Below are 12,712 nucleotides of genomic sequence, written 5' to 3' on the forward strand. Positions count from 1 at the left end.
GTTGATTTTTTATAACATTTCAACCTCATTTAGCATGATCTATTAAATTATGGCATGATTCTACTATTTGTATTCATTTGCATCACTGTCAATGACATAATTTTATTTTGAAGGCTAACCACAAAGTCCACTATTGTGGATAATCCTTATTGTGGCTAGCTTCACATAGATGGGTCCCGCCACCATTTATCAAATAAGAACTGTCTTATAAATTAGGGTTAATTTTAGATGATGACACCTAGCTATACAGTTAGCTAGCTAACTATAGCTACTGAAACAGATGTCATTTTGCTATGTTTTTTGGGAAGAACATTGTTTGCATCCATGAGCTAGCTAGATTTTATTTAAATGATCAGCACTGTAGGTGCGCGAGACAACATTACCAGCATCAAAGCATACGTATCGATGAATTGTTGTGACAAATGAAACACGAGTGATTGTGTAATCAATGTGTAATAACTACGTAAAAAAATATTGAACACGTTCAATTATTATGTGACGTGCAGTCATATTCAGGTCTTGATTGGTCAACAAGCTTATTTGACATGACAAATAGTGTTATTTGACATGTGTCTTTTTTAACATGCAAAGACCCAAACGGCGTTCCATAGAACTCCTGGTTGAGAATGAAATGACTGAACAACGAAACAGCACAGCAAATACGTGAAAGAAATAGGTTTTGATGATGTTTTACTGGTAATGGGGACATATGTAAATGCCAACAAAATAACGTTTTGGTCAGTGTGGTGTGTGTAACCTTTATTTAACTAGGCAAGTCAGTTAAAGAACAAATTCATATTTACAATGACGTCCTACACCGGACGCCGCCGGGCCAATTGAGCGCTGTCCTATGGGACTCCCAATCACGGCTGGATGTGATACAGCCTGGATTCTAGCCAGAGACTGTACTGATGCCTCTTGCACTAAGATGCAGTGCCTTAGACCACTGTGTCCATGTATGTGTTTTAACTATTTAACTGTACTAGAATGTATAAAAAGGCTGCTAAAATTTTAAATATAGGTTATCGGTACCGTTTTTTGGGGGGCAAGGAAAATATTGGATATCGGTATCGGACAGAAATCACTAGTGTTTACGGACATATTCAATCTCTCCCTATCCCAGTCTGTTGTCCCCACTTGCTTCAAGATGTCCACCATTGTTCCTGTACCCAAGAAAGCAAAGGTAACTGAACTAAATGACTATTGCCCCATAGCACTCACTTATGTCATCATGAAGTGCTTTGAGAGGCTAGTTAAGGATCATATCACCTCTACCATACACCCTAGACCCATTTCAATTTGCTTACCGCCCCAATATAGCCACAGACAATGCAATCGCCATCGCACTGGACAAGAGGAATACCTATGTAAGAATGCTGTTCATTGACTATAGCTCAGCATTCAACACCAAAGTATCCTCCAAGCTCATTATTATGCTCCAGGTCCTGGGTCTGAACCCCGCCCTGTGCAACTGGGTCCTGGACTTCCAGTTGGGCCACCCCCAGGTGGTGAAGGTAGGAAACAACACCTCCACTTCGCTGATCCTCAACACAGGGGCCCCACAAGGGTGTGTGATCAGCCCCCTCCTGTACTCCCTGTGTGCGTGGCCACGCACGCCTCCAACTCAATCAAGTTTGCAGACGACACAAAAGTAGTAGGCCTGATTACCAACAATGACGAGACAGCCTACAGGGAGGAGGTGAGGGCCCTGGCAGAGTGGGGCAAGGAAAACAACCTCTCAACGTCAACAAAACAAAGGAGCTGATCGTGGACTTCAGGAAACAGCAGAGGGAGCACGCCCCTATCCACATCAACGGGACCGCAGTGGAGAAGGTGGAAAGCTTCAAGTTCCTCTGCGTACACGTCACTGACGATCTGAAATGGTCCGCACACACAGACAGTGTGGTGAAGAAGATGCAACAGCACCTCTACAAATCACGAGGTTGAAGAAATTTGGCTTGGCCCCTAAAACTTTTACATATGCACAATTGATAGGACTCACAGCACCAGATGTCACAGGAAGGCCAAAAAGATCATCAAGGACATCAACCACCCGAGCCACAGCCTGTTCACCCCGCTATCATCCAGAAGGTGAGGTTAGTACAGATGCATCAAAGCTGGGACCGAGAGACTGAAAAACAGCTTCTATCTCAAGGCCATCAGACTGTTAAACAGCCTTCACTTGCCAGCTTCTACCCGGTTATGCAACCCTGCACCTTAGAGGCTGCTGCCCTATATACATAGAGTTGGAATCACTGGCCACTTTAATAATGGAACACTAGTCACTTTAATATGTTTAATATGTTTACGTACTGCTTTACTCATCTCATATGTATATACTGTATTCTATTCTACTGTATTTTAGTCAATGCCACTGGCATTGCTCAATATAATATTTATATATTTCATAATTCCATTATTTTACTTTTAGATGTGTGTATTGTTAAATACTACTGCACTATTGGAGCTAAGAAAACAAGCATTTCGCTACACCCGCAATAACATCTGCTAAATACATGTATGTGACCAACAAAATTTGATTTGACATGCACACTGTGACTAATCTTGGCCATAAAAGCCTGAAGCTCTTATAAAGTTGCCGTTGGACTAATGGTAGTCTCTCTGATCAGTTTCCTACTTGCTCGGTCATCCAGTTTGGAGGCATGGCCTGATCTACGCAGGGTCTTGGTGGTGCCATACACCTTCCATTTATTAATAATCGTTTTGACCGTGCTCCAAGTGATATTCAAGGAACCTGTGCCTTTCCACCACTTTGTCCTGGAGTTCTATTAAAAGCTCCTTGGTGCTTATGGTTGACTGTTTGTTTTGCAATTCACCTACCCAGCAGAAGGAACATACAGGAACTGCTGAAATAATGTGAATCACTACAATTTAACACAGTTGTAGGCCAATTAACTTGGTGTGCGATTTATTATTATAAAAAAAAAAAAACTATTTTAATGTATTTTAATTCCAGGCTATTAGGCAACAAACGGTGAAATGTTGAATGGGGGTGTAGACTTTCTATAGGCATATTGGCTCGAAGACATCTAAGGCTGAATATGGTCTCAGATTTGCTAGGCTTCTTTTACACAGGCAGGCCAATTCAGATTGTTGGTGCTGAGAATAGACATTTTACTCCTACTCTTATGGGTAAAAATAAAAACTATGCATGAAGTCTCTTTAGTCATAAGAGTCACACCTAGTCTACAGATACTTAGGACACCTCATGATCTGTCCTAACAAGTTAAGAGTTACCAGCAGGTGTCTTGATAATAGAAAAATACAGCGGGTCAAATATCGATGACTGCAGCTAAATGACTATAGCGGAAACACTGGTGGATTATGAAAGTTGGTAAATACCTTGATGTCCTTGTTGACTGTGAACCTTTGCATGGTAACCATGGTTCTTCTGGAGAATCAGAACACTTTACCCCGCTCTCAGATTGGCTCTCTTTCCTTGGAATGACTCTGGGTGGTGTGTCGCCTGCTGATTCATTTGAGTCCTCTTCCCAATCAAGACTATGAAGATAAATATGAACATGTTTACAATAATGCAATTCACTGAGTCAACACTATTAGGACTAGACAACAGAACACAATTAATTTACCATCTCCTACTGCTGTCGTCTACATGGTTCAACATTCACACATCAACATTTCATGTCAATTCAATGTGGCCGACACCCACCGTCTAAGATCAATCTGTTAGGTTTACAAACTGAGGAATATGCCTGTCAAATAGTTTAAAAAAATAAAAAATAATTCTGAGAAATGAGAATTCATTTTCAAGTATGTCATTTTGATTTCAGATCTTTTTAATGGAGTGGCGGCTGATCCGACTTTTCCGGACCTTTCCTCCCGACTGCTAAAGCTCCCGAAGCCTCTGCGCATGTGCAGGATCCTTTACTCCACTAGGCAAAATATGTGCTTTGCTTGAAACTAAATACAGGTAGACAATGCTACAGTTTATTAACATCATCTGGTTGATATACAGATGCTGCATGTTTCACCAGAAAAATTGGAATAATCGTCATTCACGAATCGCAATTGAATGAGAGAAATGAGAGATTCTCTATGGAAAGCGCAGAGAATATGCGCAAAGTAGAGAATCCTGCACATGCGCAAAAGCCCCAGCCGCCGGGAAGCGAGGTCCAGAAAAGTCAGATCCGCAGTCTCTCTTCTTTTAAACGGGGCTCCTGAGTGGCGTAGCGGTTTAAGGCACTGCATCTCAGCACTAGAGGCATCACTACAGACCCTGGTTAAATTCCAGGCTGTATCACAACCGGCCATGATTGGGTGTCCCATCGGGCGTAAAAAAAAAAATACAGACTCCAGCGATGTTTTTACTTTTCCTGTTGAAAAGCGATATTCCAGGTAGAAATACACTAAAGTACACACACTAAAGTACAAAACATATATTTGAGCAAAATATACACTACCGTTCAAAAGTTTGGGGTCACTTAGAAAGATCCTTGTTTTTTAAAGAAAAGCAATTTTTTTGTCCATTGAAATAACATCAAATTGATCAGAAATACAGTGTAGACATTGTTAATGTTGTAAATGACTATTGTAGATGGAAACGGCAGATTTTTAATGGAATATCTACATAGGCGTACAGAGGTCCATTATCAGCATCCATCACTCCTGTGTTCCAATGGCATCACAGAGTCACCTCTTCACTGTTGACGTTGAGACTGGTGTTTCGCGGGTACTATTAATCACAAAATTATTATAGTACTGTGCAGTATCGAAGAGCCCTCACTGCTGCTCGTTCATCCTATTTTTCCAACTTAATTGAGGAAAATAAGAACAATCCTAAATGTATTTTTGATACTATCGCAAAGCTAACTAAAAAGCAGCATTCCCCAAGACAGGGTGGCTTTCACTTCAGCAGTGATAAATTAATCAACTTCTTTGAAGAAAAGATCATGATCATTAGAAAGCTAATTACGGACTCCTCTTTAAATCTGTGTACTTCTCCAAAGCTCAGTAGTCCTGAGTCTGCACAACTCTGCCAGGACCTAGGATCAAGGGAGACACTCAAGTGTTTTAGTACTATATCTCTTGACACAATGATGAAAATAATCATGGCCTCTAAACCTTCAAGCTGCATACTGGACCCTATTCCAACTAAACTACTGAAAGAGCTGCTTCCTGAGCTTGGCCCTCCTATGTTGAACATAACCCCCAGATGTATACCAAACTCACTAAAAGTGGCAGTAATAAAGCCTCTCTTGAAAAAGCCAAACCTTGACCCAGAAAATATTTTTTTAAACTATCGGCCTATATCAAATCTCCCATTCCTCTCAAAGAAAATGGAAAAAGCTGTTGCGCAGCAACTCCCTGCCTTCGTGAAGACAAACAATGTATACGAAACACTTCAGTCTGGTTTTAGACCCCATCATAGCACTGAGGCTGCACTTGGTGTTAAATGACCTTTTAATGGCGTCAGACCGAGTCTCTGCATCTGTTCTTGTGCTCCTAGACCTTAGTGCTGCTTTTGATACCATCGATCACCACATTCTTTTGGAGAGATTGGAAACCCAAATTGGTCTACACGCACAAGTTCTGGCCTGGTTTAGATCTTATCTGTAAGATATCGGTTTGTCTCTGTAGATGGTTTATCCTCTGACAAATCAACTGTAAATGTCGGTGTTCCTCAAGGCTCTGTTTTAGGACCCCTGTTGTTTTCCCTATATATTGTACCTCTTGGTGATGTCATTCAGAAACATAATGTTAACTTCCACAGCTATGCGGACGACACACAGCTGTACATTTTGATGAAACATGGTGAAGCCCCAAAATTGCCCTCCCTGGAAGCCTGTGTTTCAGACATAAGAACGTGGATGGTGGCAAATGTTCTACTTTTAAACTCAGACAAAACATATATGCAAGTTCTAGGTCCCAAGAAACAAAAAGATATTCTGTTGAATCTGACAATTAATCTTGATGGTTGTACAGTCGTTTCAAATAAAACTGAACGACCTTTGCATTACTCTGGACCCTAAACTCTCTTTTGACGAACATATCAAGACTGTTTCAAGGACAGCTTTTTTTCCCCATCTACGTAACAATGCAAAAACCAGAAACTTTCTGTCCAGAAATTATGCTGAAAAATATATCCATGCTTTTGTCACTAATAGGTTAGACTACTGCAATGCTCTACTTTCCGGCTACCCGGATAAAGCTCTAAATAAACCTCAGTTAGTGCTAAACATGGCTGCTAGAATCTTGACTAGAACCAAAAAATGTTATCATATTACTCCAGTGCTAGTCTCTCCACACTGGCTTACTGTTAAGGCAAGGGCTGATTTCAAGGTTCTACTGCTAACCTACAAAGCATTACATGGGCTTACTCCTACCCATTTTTCAGATTCTTGTCCTGCCGTACATACCTACACGTACGCTACGGTCACAAGACGCAGGTCTCCTTACTGTCCCTAGAATTTCTAAGCAAACAGCTGGAGGCAGGGCTTTCTCCTATAGAGCTCCATTTTTATGGAATGGTCTGCCTATCCATGTGAAAGATGCAGACTCGGTCTCGACCTTTCAAGTCTTTATTGAAGACTCATATCTTCAGTAGGTCCTATGAATGATATCCCTCTAGTGGTGTGGGGGCTGTGCTTTGGCAAAGTGGGTGGGGTTATACCAAAGTGGGTGGGGTTTGGCCCTGTCCGTGGGTATGATCGGACAGGGCCACAGTGTCTCCCGACCCCTCCTGTCTCAGCCTCCATCCAGGATTTATGCTGCAATAGTTTAAGTGTCGGGGGCTAGGGTCAGTCTGTTTTTTTCTGGAGTATTTATCCTGTTTTATCCGGTGTCCTGTGTGAATTTAAGTACACTCTCTCTAAATGTTTCTTTCTTTCTCTGTGTGGACCTGAGCCCTCAGACCATGCCTCAGGACTACCTGGCCTGATGACTCCTTGCTGTCCCCAGTCCACCTGGTTGTGCTGCTGCTCCAGTTTCAACTGTTCTGCCTGCAGCTATGGAACCCTAGCCTGTTTACCGGACGTGCTACCTGTCCCAGAGCTGCTGTTTTCAACTCTCTAGGGACAGCAGGAGCGGTAGAGATAATCTGAATGATCAGCTATGAAAAGCCAACTTACATTTACTCCTGAGGTGCTGACCTATTGCACCCTCTACAACCATTGTGATTATTATTATTTGACCCTGCTGGTCACCTATGAACATTTGAACATCTTGGCCATGTTCTGTTATAATCTCCACCCGGCACAGCCAGAAGAGGACTGGCCACCCCTCATAGTCTGGTTCCTCTCTAGGTTTCTTCCTAGGTTCCGGCCTTTCTAGGGAGTTTTTCCTAGCCACAGGTGCTTCTACACCTGCATTGCGTGCTGTTTGGGGTTTTAGGCTGGGTTTCTGTACAGCACTTTGTGACATCAGCTGATGTAAGAAGAGCTTTATAAATACATTTGATTTATTGATTGAATGGGAAGGCGTTTGCCAAATTCCTGCATAATTGCAGACCATCCTTTAGTGACAATGAAAAAAAAACATTGCCTGACAAATTGGCTAACATTACCAAGCTGTACATATAGCTATACACACAACGACTCAAACATAAATGGTTGACTGTTGGAATTCTTTCTCCTGGTCTTCCAAGGGAAGCACATCTCCCTTGGATGTACAGTACCAGCAAAATATTGGACACACCTACTCAAGATGGTTTGTCGTTTCCAATGTGAACAAATTCATCCTAGTGGGCAGAACAGGCAAGGAGGTGGGCAGAGTCAAGCACGAGCTAGCGAGATCCTATTGGCGCGTTCTAACAAACGTTTGCATATTTCTGTTAGGGAACGCCTACTTTGAAGTGTGCAATAACTCAATTTGCCATTGCGCGACACTAAACAACGGCAACGGGTCAAATCTACAAAATTATAGTTTTGGGAACAGAAAGCTGTATTGGCATCAAATGTTTAATCGATTAGAAAATGTGCAGAATTTCGGCGGCCTTATTGATTTTCCCACTGGCTTCCAGTGGAAATTGCCAAGCGGATGCTTTCACATGTATAGATCGGGTAAAATATCTTATTATTCTGTGGTAAAAATGGTTCTAACGGATTCGGTGAGATTTCGGCCGGTGTGTTGACTGGGTACAGTATGCGCTCTGGGAGTGATTATTCCTACTTACGCGTCCTCGTGTGGATCCACTCCCTCCTGATAGTCGAAGCTGAAGTCTTCGTCTGCAAGGTAACTATCATCAGACCAATTGCTTCCCTCCTCGCTGCTATCGAAGTCCTCCATCTCGGTGTCGCTTTCCATAATATAATCAATCAATTTCAGCTATATTGTTGTGGCTAGAGCTACGGTCTAAAACGTAGTCACAAATTCTCTGCAACTACACTATCACGTTAACGTGCAGCTTCTTCTTCGCGTGAGTTTTCGGCAGACGACACGGCTTCTTCTATGATATAATGGTAGTCCGCAAACAAGGCGCATGCCGACACCTACTGTGCTGGAGTGTGTGGTCAATCACGGTTTACAACATTTCTAAATCCTCCTACCTAACTCAGAAGTATAAAATAAAAAACAGCCCTACTAACTTGTAATAGACCCTCCCCCAAATCCCTTCCAAACTCAATGACCCTACACTTCAATCTTTCCCTCTCTTCAACACACTTACAACAATATAGCACATGCTCCACTGTTTCAATCCACCACACTCCAGACAAAACACATTAACATGCTTGCCAACCAGATATAATAACGAGTTTAATGTACAATGTCCTAATCAAGCAAACACCACCTCTTCCTTCCTAATCGGACCTTTGAATATTGGTTCACCAACCTTTCTTTGGAGGGCATACAAATGCCTGCCTTTGGGCTCAGAGTCCCATCTCTTCTGCCACACATCTATCAAAATGGCTCTGATCTTAAATTTGGCCTCACTTCAACCCAGTGGAACATTCATGTAAATTATATCTTGTTTCAAAGCTATTTTGTCCAAATGGTCTACAACTTCATTCCCTTCCACACCCGAATGTGCTGGGACCCAGCACAATCTCACTACTACACCCAGTCTCCCAATTCTCTATAATAACATGAATACCTCCAATAGTAGATCAATCCTATTAGATTTACCAGATGATAAACTATTCAAATATGACAGAGAATCTGAGCACACTATAATTCCAACATGTTGTACATCCTCTACCCACTGGAGGGCAACTATTATCACCAACAGTTCAACTGAGTATACTGAAAGTTAATCTGTTAGTCTTCTACATATATCAACATCAAATCAAGGAATGTAAATGACTGCTCTTATGCACCCACTATCTGGAAAAACAGTAAAAAAAACAACTTCTACCAATGTAATTGTCAACCTGTTTCCCTATATCACTGACTTCTGACCTATCTTTATTTTTGTCTACCGAGGTTAGATCAACAACAGGATCTGGGAGTAACCATGGAGGAACGTCCCCTATTACCACAGAAGGGCCATCTTCCAACTCCCTCAAACCACTTCTCATCAGCAAGCTTTCCAACTGTCCAACCAAAACCACTGCTTTGCCTACTAGTATATTCCCAACTAGAACAGTAGCAGTGGTATTCACAGCCTTTCAACCTAACCGAATAAGCTAATGACAATGTTTTTATGCCATAAAGTACCAGTTAAAAGTTTGGACACACCCACTCATTCCAGGGTTTTTCTTTATTTTTTACTATTTTCTACATTGTAGATTAATAGTTAAGACATCAAAGCTATGAAATAACACATATGCAATCATGTAGTAACCAAAAAAGTGTTAAATAAATCAAAATATATTTTATATTTGAGTTTTTTCAAAGTAGCCATCCTTTGCTTTGATGACAGCTTTGCACACTTTTACATTTACATTTACATTTAAGTCATTTAGCAGACGCTCTTATCCAGAGCGACTTACAAATTGGTGCTTTCACCTTATGACATCCAGTGGAACAGCCACTTTACAATAGTGCATCTAAATCTTTTAAGGGGGGGGGTGAGAAGGATTACTTTATCCTATCCTAGGTATTCCTTAAAGAGGTGGGGTTTCAGGTGTCTCCGGAAGGTGGTGATTGACTCCGCTGTCCTGGCGTCGTGAGGGAGTTTGTTCCACCATTGGGGGGCCAGAGCAGCGAACAGTTTTGACTGGGCTGAGCGGGAACTGTACTTCCTCAGTGGTAGGGAGGCGAGCAGGCCAGAGGTGGATGAACGCAGTGCCCTTGTTTGGGTGTAGGGCCTGATCAGAGCCTGGAGGTACTGAGGTGCCGTTCCCCTCACAGCTCCGTAGGCAAGCACCATGGTCTTGTAGCGGATGCGAGCTTCAACTGGAAGCCAGTGGAGAGAGCGGAGGAGCGGGGTGACGTGAGAGAACTTGGGAAGGTTGAACACCAGACGGGCTGCGGCGTTCTGGATGAGTTGTAGGGGTTTAATGGCACAGGCAGGGAGCCCAGCCAACAGCGAGTTGCAGTAATCCAGACGGAAGATGACAAGTGCCTGGATTAGGACCTGCGCCGCTTCCTGTGTGAGGCAGGGTCGTACTCTGCGGATGTTGTAGAGCATGAACCTACAGGAACGGGCCACCGCCTTGATGTTAGTTGAGAACGACAGGGTGTTGTCCAGGATCACGCCAAGGTTCTTAGCGCTCTGGGAGGAGGACACGATGGAGTTGTCAACCGTGATGGCGAGATCATGGAACGGGCAGTCCTTCCCGGGAGGAAGAGCAGCTCCGTCTTGCCGAGGTTCAGCTTGAGGTGGTGATCCGTCATCCACACTGATATGTCTGCCAGACATGCAGAGATGCGATTCGCCACCTGGTCATCAGAGGGGGGAAAGGAGAAGATTAATTGTGTGTCGTATGCATAGCAATGATAGGAGAGACCATGTGAGGTTATGACAGAGCCAAGTGACTTGGTGTATAGCGAGAATAGGAGAGGGCCTAGAACAGAGCCCTGGGGACACCAGTGGTGAGAGCGCGTGGTGAGGAGACAGATTCTCGCCACGCCACCTGGTAGGAGCGACCTGTCAGGTAGGACGCAATCCAAGCATGGGCCGCGCCGGAGATGCCCAACTCGGAGAGGGTGGAGAGGAGGATCTGATGGTTCACAGTATCGAAGGCAGCCGATAGGTCTAGAAGGATGAGAGCAGAGGAGAGAGAGTTAGCTTTAGCAGTGCGGAGCGCCTCCGTGATACAGAGAAGAGCAGTCTCAGTTGAATGACTAGTCTTGAAACCTGACTGATTTGGATCAAGAAGGTCATTCTGAGAGAGATAGCAGGAGAGCTGGCCAAGGACGGCACGTTCAAGAGTTTTGGAGAGAAAAGAAAGAAGGGATACTGGTCTGTAGTTGTTGACATCGGAGGGATCGAGTGTAGGTTTTTTCAGAAGGGGTGCAACTCTCGCTCTCTTGAAGACGGGAGGGACGTAGCCAGCGGTCAGGGATGAGTTGATGAGCGAGGTGAGGTAAGGGAGAAGGTCACCGGAGATGGTCTGGAGAAGAGAGGAGGGGATAGGGTCAAGCGGGCAGGTTGTTGGGCGGCCGGCCGTCACAAGACGCGAGCTGTTATCTGGAGAGAGAGGGGAGAAAGAGGTCAGAGCACAGGGTAGGGCAGTGTGAGCAGAACCAGCGGTGTCGTTTGACTTAGCAAACGAGGATCGGATGTCGTCGACCTTCTTTTCAAAATGGTTGACGAAGTCATCTGCAGAGAGGGAGGAGGAGGGGGGGAGGGGAGGAGGATTCAAGAGGGAGGAGAAGGTGGCAAAGAGCTTCCTAGGGTTAGAGGCAGATGCTTGGAATTTAGAGTGGTAGAAAGTGGCTTTAGCAGCAGAGACAGAGGAGGAAAATGTAGAGAGGAGGGAGTGAAAGGATGCCAGGTCCGCAGGGAGGCGAGTTTTCCTCCATTTCCGCTCGGCTGCCCGGAGCCCTGTTCTGTGAGCTCGCAATGAGTCGTCGAGCCACGGAGCGGGAGGGGAGGACCGAGCCGGCCTGGAGGATAGGGGACATAGAGTCAAAGGATGCAGAAAGGGAGGAGAGGAGGGTTGAGGAGGCAGAATCAGGAGATAGGTTGGAGAAGGTTTGAGCAGAGGGAAGAGATGATAGGATGGAAGAGGAGAGAGTAGCGGGGAGAGAGAGCGAAGGTTGGGACGGCGCGATACCATCCGAGTAGGGGCAGTGTGGGAAGTGTTGGATGAGAGCGAGAGGGAAAAGGATACAAGGTAGTGGTCGGAGACTTGGAGGGAAGTTGCAATGAGGTTAGTGGAAGAACAGCATCTAGTAAAGATGAGGTCGAGCGTATTGCCTGCCTTGTGAGTAGAGGGGGAAGGTGAGAGGGTGAGGTCAAAAGAGGAGAGGAGTGGAAAGAAGGAGGCAGAGAGGAATGAGTCAAAGGTAGACGTGGGGAGGTTAAAGTCGCCCAGAACTGTGAGAGGTGAGCCGTCCTCAGGAAAGGAGCTTATCAAGGCATCAAGCTCATTGATGAACTCTCCGAGGGAACCTGGAGGGCGATAAATGATAAGGATGTTAAGCTTGAAAGGGCTGGTAACTGTGACAGCATGGAATTCAAAGGAGGCGATAGACAGATGGGTAAGGGGAGAAAGAGAGAATGACCACTTGGGAGAGATGAGGATCCCGGTGCCACCACCCCGCTGACCAGAAGCTCTCGGGGTGTGCGAGAGCACGTGGGCGGACGAAGAGAGAGCAGTAGGAGTAGCGGTGTTGTCTGTGGTGA

At 44.4% G+C, this 12,712-nt stretch overlaps 1 protein-coding gene and 1 long non-coding RNA gene across 2 annotated transcripts in view; one reads left to right on the top strand and one right to left on the bottom strand.

Annotated features, from left to right (window-relative positions):
- LOC115131576 (piggyBac transposable element-derived protein 4-like) overlaps positions 1–8,504 on the bottom strand; it is a 32,807-nt gene extending 24,303 nt beyond the window's left edge. Inside the window, exons 1-2 of the mRNA XM_029663387.2 lie at positions 8,153–8,504; positions 3,364–3,522 (exon numbers count right to left, since the gene is read on the bottom strand). Of these exons, the coding sequence (XP_029519247.1) occupies positions 3,364–3,522; positions 8,153–8,283 (290 nt within the window). The 5' untranslated portion in view covers positions 8,284–8,504. The remainder of the gene's footprint in view (positions 1–3,363; positions 3,523–8,152) is intronic.
- LOC135572469 (uncharacterized) lies at positions 7,827–9,794 on the top strand. Its single transcript, XR_010464328.1, has 2 exons — positions 7,827–8,211; positions 9,405–9,794. It is a non-coding gene; the product is annotated as an uncharacterized LOC135572469 (long non-coding RNA).
- The last annotated feature ends 2,918 nt before the right edge of the window (positions 9,795–12,712 follow it).

The sequence above is a fragment of the Oncorhynchus nerka genome, linkage group LG7, assembly GCF_034236695.1.
Source record: "Oncorhynchus nerka isolate Pitt River linkage group LG7, Oner_Uvic_2.0, whole genome shotgun sequence".
NCBI classification, from domain to species: Eukaryota; Metazoa; Chordata; class Actinopteri; order Salmoniformes; family Salmonidae; genus Oncorhynchus; species Oncorhynchus nerka.